At 31.9% G+C, this 18,716-nt stretch overlaps 1 protein-coding gene across 1 annotated transcript in view; it reads left to right on the forward strand.

Annotated features, from left to right (window-relative positions):
- Positions 1-16,266, forward strand: part of LOC147071611 (uncharacterized) — a 71,005-nt gene extending 54,739 nt beyond the window's left edge. Inside the window, exon 2 of the mRNA XM_085947981.1 lies at positions 16,211-16,266. Within this exon, the coding sequence (XP_085804107.1) occupies positions 16,211-16,266 (56 nt within the window). The remainder of the gene's footprint in view (positions 1-16,210) is intronic.
- Positions 16,267-18,716: the final 2,450 nt, after the last annotated feature.

Genomic DNA, 18,716 nt, shown 5'->3' on the forward strand with positions numbered 1-18,716 from the left:
CATACTAACAAAATATACACCAATAAAGCATATAAAATTAAATTTAGATATAAAAAGCGAATAAATATAATTAAGTTAGACACTTACCCAAATCGTTAAAGTCTGATGTCGTATTTGGTTGATATTTCTGACACATTTGGTTTGTACCATTTAGCAATACGCAGATTTGTTATTTCCACACCATTTTTACAAAGCTATTATTGTAGGTATTTAATAAATATGTTTAGCTATTTCTATAAGTAGGTATACCAAATCTCGATTTGCCGCCCTTCGAGTAACTGCCGCCCCCAAGTGACGCTCAATCTGCCTACCCCCACGGGACGTCACTGAAACTTTGTAAGTCATACGTATTTGTTTTTATTGAACAAAGATTACAATTTACAGATGGTGTTGGTTAGTTTTTAAAAATCAATTAAACCCTGCCTAAAAATAGTTTTGGTTACTATAGGCAATACGATAAAATTGTGCACACTTTTTCATTCAGACTAAACATATTTTTATTCGTTGGATTAAGAATAAATATATTATATTACATATATTGTTGGTTCATTTATTTTTAATTCATAAAATATTATTCTATCTATAAAATATCCAAAGTTATGTATGATTTAATTGCATAATTTTAGATATTTTATAGATAGACCAGTATTTTTTGACTATTATCTATTATGGCTTAGTTTTCGCAGGGATTATTAATTGAATAAACTAACCAACACCATCTGTAAATAAATTGTAGTCTTATTTCAATGAAAACAAATACGTATGACTGACAAAGATTAGTGTGCACTATTCATGATGGATCTTAACAGCCTACCTCCACGCTTTGCCACTGCGTTCTAAATATTGAACATACATTATTTGAAATTGCATATACCCACTAGAAAATCCTTTTTAGAAAAAAAATACGGCACACAACGGGTCTTGAACCTGTAACCGCTGGATTTGCGCTAGTGTGCTTTTCAAATTAAGCTACGGACATCCTACCTAACCACGACGATTTTAACCAGTATTTTCTACACGAAATTCTTGCTGATAATCAATTATTTCGACAAAACTGTAGTAAGTATTACCCGTAAACCAATTGAGATGTTGAAAACTTGGGTTTCGAATCCGGGACCTACGTCATTATAAGCCTGACGCATAACCGCTCGGTAATCACTGGCGTAGAAAAATATTGTGATCATATTATTAATAATGTCTCAGCTATTTAATTTCTAAATGAATCAAACAAAAAATACCTACGTAATAAGTAGCTAGATACTTATATTTTATTTTTTTTCCGACCATGTCCGATCCTAATAGGATCATATGGGCCTCCACAGGGCAGAGGTTTGTATTAACAGATTTTGTTTTTTACGAGAAATGGATGTCAGCCACTTGCGGCTCTCGCCACTCGGGCTGCGAGTCGAAACCGCCAGAACACATACGCATACCTACAAATTGGTCATTCCTATACCGGATCGCACTGTCTTCATATGCAAACATCTGTTTTCTAAGCTCAGTATACGGTTTCTCTGAGCCTTCGTAAGATGCCATGATTCGCAACCGTAAAGGAGCACCGTCAGAATGCAAGCGTTGAATAGGCGGCATTTGGTTTTGACCGAGTACAATCGTGAGTCCCAGACATTTCGCATCGAGTTTAATGTTGCTCCAGGCCATCGCCAGGGAGTAACAGTATTGATGTCAAAGAGAGCGGCCCGTTGCCTCGTATATTATATAATATCAATAAATTCATTTATTTCTGTTAAGTCTCCGTGCGTTTCTTTCCCATGGCACCTTTTATTCAATTACGTCTTTCAGTAAACTCGGTCAAAGCTCACTCGACAGCGTGGCGATCTCAGTCTTGGGTATCTGCTTCTGAGACACTTCCAAGCATAATCAACTGCTAATGCTTTACATCCAAACGTATAGCTTCGTGATAGGCCCGATTAAGACCGAGTGTGGTGCGGGGCGGATTGGTTTGGAGAGGTCCATGTTTGTGTTGTACAAATCTTTAGTATTATTTATTAAAAACCGTTCCGATGATTGCCTGTCAACATAAATAATTTAAATATCATTCCAAACCATTATAATGGAGACCTATGTCTTACATACGCCATATTACTATTAAGACCTCGTAAGTCCGATAATATGGAAAAATGAAGTTTGTTCGACAAAATTTAAACAAAAAAACATTTTAAATCATATCGAAACCTCGGTTCTGTTGCTAGACTAGTATGCTGTCCATCTATCTACATATTTTAAAAACTCATAGGTCTCGTGGTTTCAAACATGGAATTAAAGCCTCGTAATTCACAACCAGTGTTAGCAGATTCATCGATTGGAGAGGTCTTTAAAATATTGTTTTTATTACGTTTTTCCCTTCCCCTCAACATTCTTCTCAAACAGACTTAAGTACGAGGTTTTAATAGTAAGGTGGCGATAAACGCCAGTTCAATTTATAATTTCCGTCCAATATAAAAGTATAAGAGTCCAATAGAAATAATTACAAGATAAAAAGAACTTTTAATATACCACGTTTTTAAGTTTTCTGTTGAATAATATAAACTTGACAATGCTATCTATTAAAAAATACTTTTTTTTGTACTTGATAGAAATACTGAATAAATTAATATAGAATACTGAAATTTCATATTGATTTCCATAGTAACGCACGTATATATTAATAATTTAGTTGCTAGAACCCCCTTAGCAACCAATAATAGTGTTTTACTTTTTACGATTTTTTTCCGAAATAGCTTTCCATACAAAACAGAATTAACTGAAAATTAATTCAATTCTGCTTAAAGATAGCTAAAAGTATTAAAAGAATGCATTGCAATCGTGTTCTGATATATTCTAAAAGTTTCAAATGTCTAGCTAGTCGGGAAATTAATTAAAAATCTTCAATCGTACAATACAAATCTTGGACAAACAAGAAAAATTTGTACTGGACAAACAAGAATACGAGCTAATAAAAACGTGGTAAAAATGTTAACGTAGATTTGAATAATAATAATTACATTCGATTATCAATACAATAATAATATTATGTGTATCATTATACCTATGTATATTTAACTATCTGTTCGCATACATTCGCATTGATATCAGAAAGGGACGGACTTATGAAATGAAACGGTGCAGAGATATATTGTTTTGATCGAGACAAAACAGAATCACGCCCGGTTGCTTTGGCATTAATGTTTTGCCAATCAATATATTGAGCTTTCTACTCTACGTGATCGCTAATTCGAACCAAATTTACGTGACATACCCATCCACCAACGAAATCGGATGGGTTTCCCTCATTTTATAATTTAATAATCACATGAAAATAACTACAAGATAAAAAGAACTTTTTATATACAACGTTTTTAAATTTTCTGTTCAATTATTATGCTCAATATGCTCAAACTTGTACTTGATATAAAGTAAATAAAAAACAAACAAAAACGCACGTTATATATTAATAATTTAGTTTAATTTAGTTTGGCTAAAAGCATTAAAAGAATGCATTAGCATCGTGTTCTGATATATTCTAAAAGTTTCAAATTTCTAGCTAGTCGGAAAGTTAGTTAAAAACCGATTGCAAGATTTTTACTGGATAAACAACCACCGGACAAATAAGAATACAAGCTAATAAAAACGTTGTAAAATAAGTCTGGGAACATTTTTCTCGTTCACAATTCTTCGCCAACAATTTTCTATTTCAAAATTTATTACGAACAAATTTATTAATTCTTCGCCTACAATTCTTCACCAACACTTCTTCGCGCATAATTCTTCGCCTACAATTCTTTGCCCGCAATTCTCAGCCCATAATTATTCACCCTCAATTCTTCGCCAACTATTACTAATAAACTACCAATAGTAGCTTGATTTGGAAGAGCGCTGATGAGCAGGTATTAAGGGCCGATGGTTAAAATTTGTCGTAATTAGTATGTCACCTTGTAGCATAGTGGACAATGCGCACGGGGCGCAAACCCAAGAGATGCAGGTTCGATCCTGCCGGGTGTCTTACTTTTTTCAAAAAGATTTTTTCTGTTGGTTATAATATATTTTCTCAGAAGTGTTTTTCAAAATTATGTATGTTCAATAATTAGAATGGTGCATTCTTAAATCATCGTTGAATAAAAGAAATGGTAAATTAAAAATTTGATTACTTTTGGAATACATCAGAATATTGTTTTTTTTCCGTTTATTTTAATTTATTATTTATGTGTAATTTTATTCTTCATCGCTCACGTTATGCAATTTATGCAATTATAGATTTTCATTCAGTGTTTTTCTACGGTCTATGCACAATGCTTATTATATTTGTACATAATTTCCAATATTAGACCGTGACCTACATTAAATTTCTTAACAATAAATCAGCTGCTCAAACGATATACTCGTGCAGATTGTTCATCTGAAATAGGCCACGAGACGTGATTCACCCTCTTCCCATTCATTTCTTGGAAACATTCATTAATTTAATAAAAGTAAAACTAAGTAGATAGGTAGCTAGTTATATTATCACTAAATTGTAGAGTGTTCCCAAGTGTTTCGAGTAAGTTTTCGTAATAATTAATGTACCTACACATATTTATTTAAAATATGTATGTTTTGTGGATGTATTGAACAGAGGATTAAACAAGAGTATTGATAATTGGTATAAATATAGATTTAAAAATAAATAAAGGTACCTACAGCTGTCGTGGGGCTGTGCATATTGCGCTGGTCTTTCATTCGGGAACTCCGGGTTGGATATCCGATGAGGACACAATATATTTATGTGATTTTCTCAAAGCCTGGGTATTTGTGATTGTTTCAATTCTATTACTAAATATACTACTGTTAAAATACAGTACTTTTAAAATACACAATACTATCTTCAAGGCCTATTGTCGTGTTAAAAAGCATATATTTATATATTTTTTCAAATAAAAAAAAAAACAAATTAATCATGAAAATATCATTCGTATAAAAGGTTTATTAATGACAGTGAGTATGGCATTCAAATATAAAACAATAATAATACATAATATTATATGTATCAACAATAATTGGACGTAGTTATGCAGAATGTAGCCAGTCCACAATAATGTCGAGCTGAGATAATGGCACTTTAGCAACAACATCATATTAAAAATGTAAAATTGTGAATAGTATTTTATTTCAAGAACAATTTTTTGCGGCTTGGATATTTTCAGCAGAACGTAGAGAAAACCTTCTCGCATCTGATCTATATCATATATCATATTTCATATTTTTTTATATTTTGTGGACTGGCTACTTTCTGCATAACTATGTCCAATTGAGGTTATTCGTTTTGAAGACGGTAACATTTATTTTTACTTTTTTGATATTTTTCTTAATTGTAGGAAAACAAGGCATTTTCAAGGAAAACCAAAACAACTTAATACCAAACTGTCCTGCGCCCAGTTTTAACGTGTGGACCAGAATACTCGACACAAAGCGAACAATATGAGATAAATATGGATATCTTTGAGAGGAGATTTTTGAGAAGAATCTTTGGGGCTATTCAAGAAGATGACAGTTGGAGGTCAAGATATAATGGCAAGCTGTACGTATTTTATGGGGCGAAGAGAAATTGCGCTAGATCGGCGACGTGCATAATGATACGAGTAGTTAACCGGAGGAGAAACCAGCAAGACATGCTATGTACGCAACCTCGAGGGTAAGAGAAGACCTGAACTACCAAAACTATGATAACTAGACTGCACCAAGAATAATCGGTCAAAGCAACTGGAGATTGTCAGCACTATATCGTCACGGATTGAGGAAGCTTTTAAAGAAGGCCAAGAGTTGTAGTACCATAAAAGTATATGAACTTTTCCATCGTATGTATACGCATAAAACATATTGCATCCAATTCCTTTTGTTAGTTAATTATAATGAAACATCTCTTGCCATTTTTTTTGAAATATTCTACGATTAGCGTTAAACATGATTTTTTATACTATTCCCTGTTTCTTATTGTTTACTAATAATTAATATGTTTGCGAAAAGAAAATATTATATTTGCAGTTTTAAAATATTATGCTTGACGTTTTTTTGCGATTATCTCAAAATGGTGATATGTGAAAGTTACAGACTTTCAAACTAATTTTTGTGGAAAACTTAATGTATAGTAATTATTCTAAATTGTTATTTTAAGAAACTCGTAAAGGGAATAACAAAATCATTTTTTTCACAATTATATTATTTGCCCAAATATATTTGATTGATTTTAACCACTTCTTCATATTATAATATATTTTATTTCCCATTTTTGAAAATATATTGACATAATATTATCAACATATTATTATATTTCATGAAATAAACTATTTCTGTAAAACAAACAGGTTTTTAAACATTTTTTTATTATGATTTTGAAACGTTTTAGACGTCATTAATCATCGGATATACCTAGTGTGAAATTGCACATCGAATATGTACGTATTTTTTCTAGATTTCGATGTCTTTATAACGCAAGTACATATTCATTTTAGTATTTCAGTAATTATTATTATTGAAATTATTACGCACACCACCATGCTAATAGAAATTAATAGCAGTGACGAAGGGTGGAAATAGGCTGTTAAGATCCAACAAAAACAGTGCACTCTAAACTTTGTCAGACATACGTATTTTTTTTCTTTGAACTAAGAATACAAATTGCAAGTGGTGGTTGTTAGTTTTAAAAATCAATTAAGCCCCGCCTAAACCTAACCCACTATCTACAAATTGCAGACAGTGTTGGTTAAATTTTTAAATATGATAATTAAACCATGCCTAAACGAAACCATAATAGTTTAAGGCATTCCAACAAACATAGTGCACACTTTTTCAGTCATATATTATGTTTGTTCCTTAAAATAATGAGGTACATTTTGCAAAGCATCAAAGAGATTTATTGCAAGATTTTAGAAGACATTCTAGCTCATTTGAATGACTTCATTCATTATTAATTGTGTAAATAATACATTAACGTACGTTAGGTACTTGGTAGCGGTAAAAAATGTGCATACCTACTTAGCATCTTTATAGAATGACGTTAAGAAATCTCTATTTGCTATTTAACCATAATTTTGATATATTTTTTATTAGTATTGGATAGTTAAACAGCTCAACTAGGTACCATATTAACATTGAACTATCAACATAACATGGATAATTACAAGATAAAAAGAACTTTTTATATACAACGTTTTTAAATTCTGTTGAACTTGACTTGACTAGCTTAAACGATCAAAAGAATTTGTACTGACATGTCATATTGATTTCCACAGTAACGCACGTATATATTAATAATTTAGTTGCTAGGACCCTAGACCCCTACCAATCAATAATGGTGTCGAAATAACTTTTCATACAATACAGAATTAACTGAAAATGAATTCAATTCTACTTAAAGATGGCTAAAAGTATTTAAAGAATGCATTGGCATCGTGTTCTGATATATTCTAAAAGTTTCAAATGTCTAGCTAGTCGGGAACTTAGTTAAAAATCGATTGCAAGATTTGTATTGGATAAACAACCACCGGACAAACAAGAATACGAGCTAAGAAAAACGTGGTAAAATAGTACTTATTACGATTTGCTGTCAAATGACTTTTATTCCAGGTCAATGTTCCTTTTTTTTAAATATACGATAATACAATAATAGAGTATATAATACGTTTTTCCATGTTTTCTTTTTCTTTTTAATAAACAAACAGACTGACAAATAGATCTAGGCCTGTTTTCATTTTATTTATTCTATTACACGCAACGTGATATAAAACGTACTCGAGACGTGCGGATTTATGAGTCGCATCTCTTGGCAAGTGTTCTCGCATCTTCGCAAAGAAAACAAACCCCGAAAGCAGTGCGTCCTCAGAAACACAAATTATAACCTAGTCATCCATTTTCAAATATTGCCGAAGCTTCACATCTCTGAAACTGGCTTACCCTTAAAATCTTACAATAATTACTTTCAGATTATTGAACATACATAATGTTGAAAAACACTTTCTGAGAAAATATATTATAACCAATAGAAAAAAAAAATGAAAAAAGTAAGCCACCCCGGCAGGAAATCAAACTCTGCATCTCCTGGGTTTACGCCCCGTCCGTTGCATTTACCTCTATGCTACAAGGCGACGTACTAATTGCGACACATTTTAACTATTGGCCTTTTTAATATTCACTCATCAGCGTTCTTCTAAATCAAGCTACATGGCAAGGATTAATTCCAACGAACCGTTAAGCAATTAAGTATAGCGCAAAAAAGAACATTGGATGGCTAGATATAGTGTCTAATGTTTTGTTACCATATAATTTAAGTCCCGAAGTAAAATACTTCCGTTCCACCAGTTGACTGTTTCTCAATCTTATTTGACTTGTGGCCGCCCGTTGAGTTCGGCAATAATGGAAGCAATACAAGCCGAGTGAGTAAGGGAGGCCTTCAGAAGGTTTGACTCCTATTTATGATAATTAAACGTTAAAATGTACATACTTGAAAGAAAAATTTAAGTCAATCTAATATATAAAAATTAATATTTGTTTATTTGTTTGTGTGTTTGTTTGTTTGTTTGTTTTTTGTTTGTTCGTATTTAATGCGCAGCCATACCGTTCATCCGATTGCGATAAAACTTTGTCAACTTATTGCTTGCATTTGCGCAAAGAGTATAGGCTATACTAATATATAAAAATGAATGTCTGTCTGTCTGTCTGTCTGTCTGTCTGTCTGTCCCGTATGCGTTCCTAAACCGTTCATCCGATTGCGATGAAATTTTGGTTAGTGGTTATATGGATACCCATGAAGGTTTCTGAATTAGAAAAATCATCATCTTCTTCTTCTTCTTCATTCTATTTTCTTTTATTCGTATGGTTCCTATACCATTCATTCGATTGCAATGAAATTTTGGTAAGTGGTTGTTTGCACACCCATAAAGGTTTCTAAATTAAAAAAATTATCATTTTTTTCTTCTTCTTCATTCTATCTCCTTTTATTCATATGGTCCCTATACCATTCATCCGATTGCGATGAAACCTTCGTCAGTTGTTGTGGTAACACCCGCAAAGGTTTTTGAATTAGTACAACCATCTTCTTCTTCTTCTTCTATTATATATTCTTCTATTCGTATGCGTTCCTATTCCATCATCCGATTGCAATAAAATTTTCGTCAGTAATTGTGCCAACACCAGCAAAGATTTCTGAATTAGTACAACCATCTTCTTCTTCTATGCTATCTTCTTCTATTTGTATGCGTTCCTATACCATTCATCCGATTGCAATGAAATTTTGATCAAGTGTTGTGCTCACGCCGCAAAGGTTTCTGAATTGACACAACTATTTTCTTTTTCTTCTATTCTATCTTCTTCTATTTGTATGCGTTCCTATACCATTCATCCAATTGCGATGAAATTTTGGTAAGTGGTTGTATGCACACCTGCAAAGGTTTCTAAATTAGAAAAATCATCATCTCCTTCTTCTTCATCATTCTATTTTTTTTATTCGTATGGTTCCTATACCATTCATCCGATTGCAATGAAACTTTCGTTAGTGGTTGTGCCAACACCTGCGAAGGTTTCTTAATTAGTACAACCATCTTCTACTTCTTCATTATATCTTAAGGTTCCTATACTTTATACATTATTCGTATGGTTCCTATACCATTCATCCGATTGCGATGAAACCTTCGTCAGTTGTTGTGGTAACACCCGAAAAGGTTTCTGAATTAGTACAACCATCTTCTTCTTCTTCTTCATCATTCTATCTTCTTTTATTTGTATGGTCCCTATACCATTCATCCGATTGCGATGAAACTTTCGTTAGTGGTTGTGCCAACACTTTCGAAGGTTTCTAAATTAGAAAAATCATCATCTTCTTCTTCTTTATCATTCTATTTTTTTTTATTCGTATGCGTTTCTATTCCATTCATCTGATTGCAATAAAACTTTCGTCAATAATTTTGCCAAAACCCACAAAGGTTTCTGAATTAGAATAACCATCTCCTTCTTCTTCTATTTTATCTTCTTCTATTCGCAATGAAACTTTTGTGAGTTGTCGTGCGCATGCCCACAAAGATTTCTGAATTAGAAAATCATCATCTTCTTCTATTCGTATGCGTTCCTATAACATTCGTCCGATTGCGATGAAACTTTTGTCAGTTGTTGTGCGCACACCTGCGAAGGTTTCTAAATTAGTATTATATAAAATACAACGTTTATTGTTTGTTTGTTCCATGCAATTTTGATTTTTTTTACTACATATTAATAACATTAATAACGTTTGCATATTTTGGATTCGATTTTAATTTAGTGGTCTTTTGTTTGACATTTACTCTTATTAGAATTATTTTCATATTGCCATATTGTATAACACAGATATTTTAATATTTAAAAAACAATTAGGTACCTATTATTATTTTTTAAATATCTAAGATAAATATACCCACGAAGCGACCATGTGCGAAGCCGGGTACTTCAGCTAGTATGTAATAATATCTTTTATTTTGTTAACTGTCAATTCATGGTGGAACTGCATTGTATTGTTGTTTAATTTAATAAAACGCATTTTTTTGTAGTACTTATTCCACTTTTAATCAATAAATTAGGGCTTCAAATTATTGGGTAAGTATATATATGCATTAACAGCAAGTATTTTAATAAAAAATTGAGCAAGTATTTTATTAAAAAGGTGGGAACTATTTAATATGAACAGCAAGTAAAAAATGATTATTGGTAAGTATTATAATATAACAATGGAAGTATTTAAATTATGATAAAGAATTATTTAAATAATTTCCGGGAATTATTAAAATAATTAATGGTAAGTATAAATATCAATTTGTCAGTATAAAATCTATTTTGGACAGATTATTTCTTTTACAGAAATAACTTATTTAGTAGCTTCCTTATTATGTTAAATTTAGTAGGATAGTATTGTTATTTCTATCTGGCTCTCCAGAACAGATTGCACTATTAGAATGGTTTTTCTCTATTATTTCATCCCTTACGCCCATTTAGTGTAGCAGCATTTGTGTATCTATAAAATGGCTCAATGATGTAATGCGAGTCTCCTGAGCAAGATTCTAGTGCCTTTAAGATACTATTTCATTTTAACTATCAGCTGTAACTTAACTTAACTGCACCTTCCGAACCATCAGTTGTAGGTAGCTGTTAGGCATACACTCTTGATCTAAGCGCACTTCAAAGATATATGTAACCTTACCTTATGAGATTCAAACCCTTAATCTCTACTTCATCGCGGAGTTAAATAAATTGTAGTGTCTATTATATACATTTTCAACTTTGCAATAATAACAAGACATACTTCAGACTTGTATAGTGCTTATTACATATTATTTTCAGTATCAGAATTAAATAATAAGACAGACTTCAGTTGTTTACAATAAATGTATTTCTTGTGTTCAAAAATTCACAATAATAATCAATGGTAACAAACATATGACAGAATAAGACGTTTCCTTCAATGATATATCAATTACATACAACCTATTACTAAAGACGACCGATGTCGATCAATGTGAATGATTGAAAATGATAATCTAGAATACACACCCAGTCAAACGATAACATAAAAATCTTTTCCTTCAATTACGTACAACCTATTACTAAAAACGTTCATGAAATTCATAAAAGAAAACATAAAATTTATGTTGTTTTTACTGTTATTTTATTTTATGCAAGTCTACATATAAATAACACAACATTTTAGGATTATCGGAAAACATTCCGATAATCGCAACTTTTGACAGCTCGATTTTTTTATTCGTTCGTTGATCAGTATCAGAGCATAGACAAATCGGACGACTTATTAATTGTCCTCGGACTTTTGGCTCGCCAATGGCAATACGTTCCACGGTCTTGTTTACATTACATACTGTAATAAATTAACAATATTAAATTATTATCTGATTCGGCATTTACACTAATAGTAAAAATAATAATATGCATATTATATAAATAATTAAGATACTTACATAAATTAGTAATTTTAAAAAACGTTGAAAAAAACCTTTTTTGTAGTGATGAGTAAAAAACATGTAAAATATAAAAAATCCACGAACCCTAACTAATTAATTTAGCATACAATTTTAATTGAGATAAATTTAATATCATACTATTAATTATTGTTGTACCCAAACTGAGATTCATTTTATTTATAAAATTAGACAATAATAGGTAATAAAAATGTACTTAGTTTAAAAAAATGATTTCTGTAATATTTGTAGTACCTACCTAGTGAACCTATATTTTTGATCAATTATTAATTTAATCTTTGAGGTTATTCGCATTTATTTTGTGAAATGTCCATCTAGCTCTTTTGTCTGCACCTCTGCGACTTCTTATTTGATCTTATTTTAATAATAATATAATCATAAATAGTTTGTTCTTACCGATATTCATGAATGCATAGACTAATATACTTTATATGCGATAATGGTAACCCTAAAATGCCGTGCGCCCCATTGAAGGTTTTTTTACTTTTCATACTATCAAAATAATAATGGATATTGATTTTATCTATTGGCCCATGTCATTTAAATAATGATTATTTATTTTTACTACTGATTTTTGAATATTATTTCTTGCTGTACCAATATTTTACATTCAACATTAAAACTGGCGGGCTTATACCGATACTTTGAAATAAATACTTACCATTCATTTAAAATTCTGACAGTTGTTATTTAAAAACTTTTCAAAATTGTCTATTAATACTTGCTTCAAAAATGCACGCCATAAATTAGCACCGGTTTCGTCCGCCTTAGAGGGACATTTTCAACTCAGTTTCACAGGAAACCGGTCCTATTTTATTGATTAAAAGTGGAATAAGTACTACAAAAAATGCGTTTTATCCAATTAAACAACAATAATATGTAATACTGTCAGAGAACTCATGTATAAAATATACGTTTTAATGTACTGAATGAATGAATTTCTGTTACGTGACTTAATTAATAATTGTATCTGATGTCATTGCTTTAGTCATGGCCCCACAAAGGGGGGGCTGATAGGGCTCTGGAGGGGCCTGGCGTGGTGGGTCGACCAGATAAGTGAGATAAACGCACATCTTAATTTGCTCTAATAGTAAAAAAAGTCGCTGTTACTTCGGAGTTATTGCCTTTTTAAATTATATGGTTGAGTGATGCAATTTTTAATTGATGTGTGTTGATACTTATCTTGATAACTCCATAATTCAATGTGTGTAAACATCGTTAAAAATACAATTCATGTTATTTGACCTTATCATTTGGTAAACACCACTGTAGAGCATTAGATACCTATTAGCGATAGGTAGGGGGACCGGCAAAGATCCCTTTTTTTAACCTGCCATTCAAGACATGAGTCGCTCCAATAGTAGTAAGATTTGCGTTTTGAATCCTACCCATTCCATTTTTTATGATTATTTCGAATGTTTCTGAAGTTAATGAAAACTATATTGTGTTTTCAATAATAAAGTATCTAATATTCCTAAAATCAGATCGTATACACTTATATTAAATATTGAATATACTTAATTATATATTCACATGTAAATAATAAACAAATAATGTCTGCTCAATTGAGTACCCAATGAGTCAGTCGGTCTATTCTTAGGGAAAATACCCCAGATTCAAATTCAATATGCCACTTCGTATCACAATGTATGTAAATTTGTAAGGAACCGTATTATTCTTCTATATCTGCTTCTTAGTCAATGCATATCCAGTCAAGTCAACTGCAAGAATTCCTGTAGCTTGTTACTCTTTTTTCATTTTCCGAGACTTTTCCAACATCCTATAACTCCGCCATATATAACCTATGGACGGTATAGGCTGATATTCATGGTACATATTTAACTTATTCAGAAAATATGTAATATAATATATAAGGCAACAGTGATGTCACTCAACCCTATAGATTGTTAGAGTTGGGTATTTCCCGAGAAAATCTCAATCTCGAGATTCGGGATTTCCCGAAATGATGAAATTTTGAATTCTCGAGATTCAAGATTTCCAGAAAAGAATTCTTGAGAATTCCCGATATTTCGGGAAATTTAAAAAAAAACCTGTAAAAATCTTAAAATCAGTGTAAAAACAGACAAATTCCGAAAAAATATGATTTTTTTTATTTATGTAAGAAGCCAAACAAAATAGAAGTAGGAAAACAAAAATTATTCAAAACATTACTTATTAAAATGGAATTTCAAAAAACACAGACTGTCAATCGCTACGTATGACAATCGCGTACGCTTTTGAGACACAAAATTCCCCGATGTTGTAAAAATTGCGCTCATTTTGAGTCGACGTTGGTTTAGTTGTGTTAAATGCCCCGATCGCTCTTTGAACGCTTTGTGTTTTCTGTCCACTTTTTTCATATAGAAAACCGTTTTTTCAAATAATATTTGATAATAAACAAATACCGAATCCCGAGAAAAGATTCCCGAGATTCGGGATAGAAAATTTCGAAAAATTCTTGAGAATTCCCGTCGGGAAATTCCCGAAACCCATCTCTACATATAGATGAGTTAATGGCTTAACTTCAATTCGTATAATTCATCATATGTATTATTTTCTCTCAACATAACAAATTAACATGTATGCATTCATTTTATATTATTCTTTTTTGAGAGACTACATATTTATTTTAAAAATATTGAAATGCATAAAAAATTACGAATTCCAAAGTTCTGAACATAACTGGTTATTATAACAATAAAACAAAATACACAGCACATAAGTAAAATGTCCATATCCCTGGGGAACGCATTGACCATTCTCGCAGCTCTCGTTAATGATGCCTGATAAGCCGATACAAAAAATAGTTTTAATCCAGACTACAACTACGTAAGTAGGTATATATGAATGCCGACTATGGGACAGTCATTTTCTTTTTAAACATCTTCTAACCGAATTACATAACTTCTAAATACAGTCATATACATGTTCAGTGACGAGCTACGAGTATGTATTTTGTTTTCGATTTTTTTGTTTCTGTATAAAATTATATTTATGTTTTTTTATATAGTTTCTTCTTCTCTCTTGTGCAAGTAATTTTTGTTATAATGTAAATCTCTTATTGTGAACGTCTTGAATTTAGATTTTTTATGTCCAAAATGTTTTAATTCCTTAAAAAAAAAAAATATTTAGCAGTTCAATCACAACTTTAGACCCCCCCCCCCCTTCCAGAGATTCTACACTTCTTTCACTACATGTACAAAACGACGACATGCACTAATGCAATGTTTACTATTATCTTGAAAAGCAGATTGACGATGCCCATGAGTTTTCACATTTCTAACTGGAAACTGTCCATGAAGAATTTATTAGTCAATGTGTCAAACGGATGAGATGATTTACAAAAATGCCGGATTGTACACAAACTTAAATAATTTATGTTGTATTGTCACCACACCAACGTGTGTACCAAATTTCAAGTCCCTCAGTATACGGAGAGTAGATGAAAAGGAACAAAAGCCCATCACAAAAACTTTGCAAGAAAAGGCTTCAAGAAAGAGTAATTAGGTAAATTTTAAAATAGAATACATTATATCCGACAATGTCCGATCCTAATAAGATCATATGGGCCTCCACAGAGTAGAGGTTTGTATTAACACATTTTATTTTTACGAGAAATGGCTGTCAGGCACTTGCTCAACCTATCAGGTCCATAGTCTGACTCATACACAAATTTAAAAACAATATGTGTACTCGCCAGACCCATGATTCGAACCTGAGACCCACGACGCTATAGGCCGAATAAAATAAACAATACAAAAAATACATAAATTAATTACAACCAAGAAAGTTCACATGTTTTATAATATAACGTTGAACAACAAAAGTGCATTCAAGTTAAGGAAAATACAGCTTTCAAAGCCCATGTGTGATATTATTTTCATTTTACCGAGATGTATGTATCTTGAAAAAGCTCTCTCACACATATGCCGTCCGGTAACCATAAAGCATTGCTTGAAACGTGGCCATATATAACAGTTGAGATACGCTATTCAATAACAAACCATTTCTCTTATTCAATATTTATTTATTACCAAATTCGCAAACAGCCGACCTGACTACTAAATACCTACCAGACCCATTGCGTGCGCATCCATCCGCTCGATAGATACGCCGAAGACTCACGAAACCTCCCGAACGACGTCTCGGGAAATGCCCCCTCTTGTTTTTTGTTTTTCTTCCCGCATTTGTTGTTTTCCATCACTTTTATTGTTGTACCGAGACAGTGTCTCGCGAAGTCGGCCCCCCGCCATCCCAGCCCCATCCCCGAGCGACCCCGTGACCGAGTGACGTAGCCCACTCGGTCGCCATGTTGTCTGTCACGCGTCTTTTTAAAAAATGGCCACCCGCCCGTGATATTTCTCGCGAGAATAATTATTGCCGAGGGAGGGGATTATTAATTTTGATTGACAAGGATAATGGCGGATGAATAATTAGTACAGTTTTATGAATATCCGATCTGCCTAATGAAATTTAGAAACTTTCCCTCAGATGATAATTATTATTTAACATTATTTAGAATGTTTTAGCCGTCTTAGCCAAAGATATTAAAAACTCTTTAAAAAATATTGACAAGACATAACTGTATAAAAATACTGACAGCATCATTGATCAATATTTGGTATTTTTTTCGTAATAAACAAAATATGAAAGTGATTATTAACAGGTAGTTAATTGAAAATTAACTAGGTACCTACCTGCATTGTAATAAGGTTCAAATTCCAAATTACGTTATTTTTTTTTTGTAATTTTACCGAGGCTTTGACTGCGACTCGCTGTCATATCGCCTCTTCTCTTCTAGAAGGGGATCCGTCGATCAGGTCCTCACTCCTATTCTGTTAAATAACTTTACAATTTTGCCTAGCTCTTCCGTCTTACCCACCGCCAGGACACCCTTCAATTGGTCGACATTCTCATAGATATCCGCAATTCGCAGCTGTACTCTGTGAAGTTCATAATATTAAGGGCATTGTAGTGCTAAATGTACAATGTCCTCTAAAACATGACATTTATCGCAGAGTTGCGATTCGCTTCTTCCCATGAGGACATCAAATCTTTTGCCCATTGTGTGCCCTGTTCTTAGCCTCAGTATTAACTTAAGCTCGTCAAAGAAGACTCTACAAACCAGGGCACCTCTCGTGGTGATGGTAGAATAGACTTACTCCATTTCCCCTTTTCTAATGGTGAAAATCTATCCACGTACTTTAGCCCATTTTCTTTATAGCCTCATTCCAGTCCAGGTATTCTGGTATCCACTGATATGGTACCCCTGGATGGCCAGCTTCCTTTGCCAGATCATCCGCCCTTTCATTGCCCTCAATGCCCATGTGCGATGGGATCCATTGAAGGCATGGATCTCCTTATGTTAATTTGTAAACGTCAATTTTATTATTATTTTAATTTAAAACAAACAAAAATAATTGTTATAAAAACATTATTATATGTAGTTAGAAGGGTATCGGGAGAAATCAATCATTGTTCACAGATGTCATTAATGCGATAATTGAATTTAAAGTTTAATACTGAATAAAAAATATGGGAATTATTCAAATAAAACAAATTCATCATTTTTATGTCATGGTTAGGTTTATTAAACAGAATAACATATAATTACAAGATAAAAAGAAATTTTATATACCACGTTCTCAAATTTTCTGTTGAATCATATAAACTTTGACAATTCTATGTAGGTATTAATAAAAAAAAAAATATTGCACTTGATAGAAACACTGAATAAATATAGAATACTGAAATGTCATTTCGACATTTCATATTGATTTCCATAGTAACGCACGTATATATCAATAATTTAGTTACTAGGACCCCCTTAGCAACTAACAATAATAACTTTCCATACAAAACAGAATTAATTGAAAATGAATTCAATTCTGCTTAAAAATGGCTAAAAGTATTAAAAGAATGCATTGTCGTCGTGTTCTGATATATTCTAAAAGTTACAAATGTCTAGCTAGTCGGGAAGTTAGTTAAAAATCTTCAATCGTCCAATGCAAATCTTGGACAAACAAGAAAAAATTTATACTGGACACACAAGAAAAAATCTGTACCGGACAAACTAGAATACGAGCTAATAAAAACGTGGTAATAAAAAATAACAATTAAAATACTATCAGTGAAACAAAACGAAAGTTACACTCTTGTGAAATAAATTAGCAGTTAATATTCATCAAAATTGTTGTAAATAATAATAATAATAATATTTAGTAGTAAAACTAGTAAATAGTATGTGTTTTTAAAGAGTTTATTACCACTAAAGAAAATTGAGGAATGAACGTTCTAAACAAAACAATTTTTTTTGGCAACGATGCTATTAAAATGTAGTTGATGTACCTACCTATTATTTATTAAATTATATATTTTTACATGAAAATAATTATTGCCATAATTTGGTACGGGGAGCTTTTCTACACATTAAAAAGCTTTATATATACTGACTGATGCCTAGCCAACAATATCCGTTGGGGCTACAGTCTTTAAAAATAATATGTTATCAAACATCTAATAACAGTATAAAGATGGCATAAACTTTTTAAATATTCGTGAGTTATTTTATTATATTATAATGAGTAAAAAACGTTGATTAAATTCATTTTTTTGTAAAAATTTTACAACAGTCAACTAAAAAATAATGTTTTTCGCAAAATTTACTCACCGTTTACGCCCTTTTTATGAATATTTTTTTTACTAACTTATTTAACGAATGGCGTATTATGT

Source organism: Rhyacophila brunnea, unplaced genomic scaffold, assembly GCF_057557595.1.
Source record: "Rhyacophila brunnea isolate RB1 unplaced genomic scaffold, BYU_Rbru_1.0 scaffold_20, whole genome shotgun sequence".
NCBI lineage: Eukaryota > Metazoa > Arthropoda > Insecta > Trichoptera > Rhyacophilidae > Rhyacophila > Rhyacophila brunnea.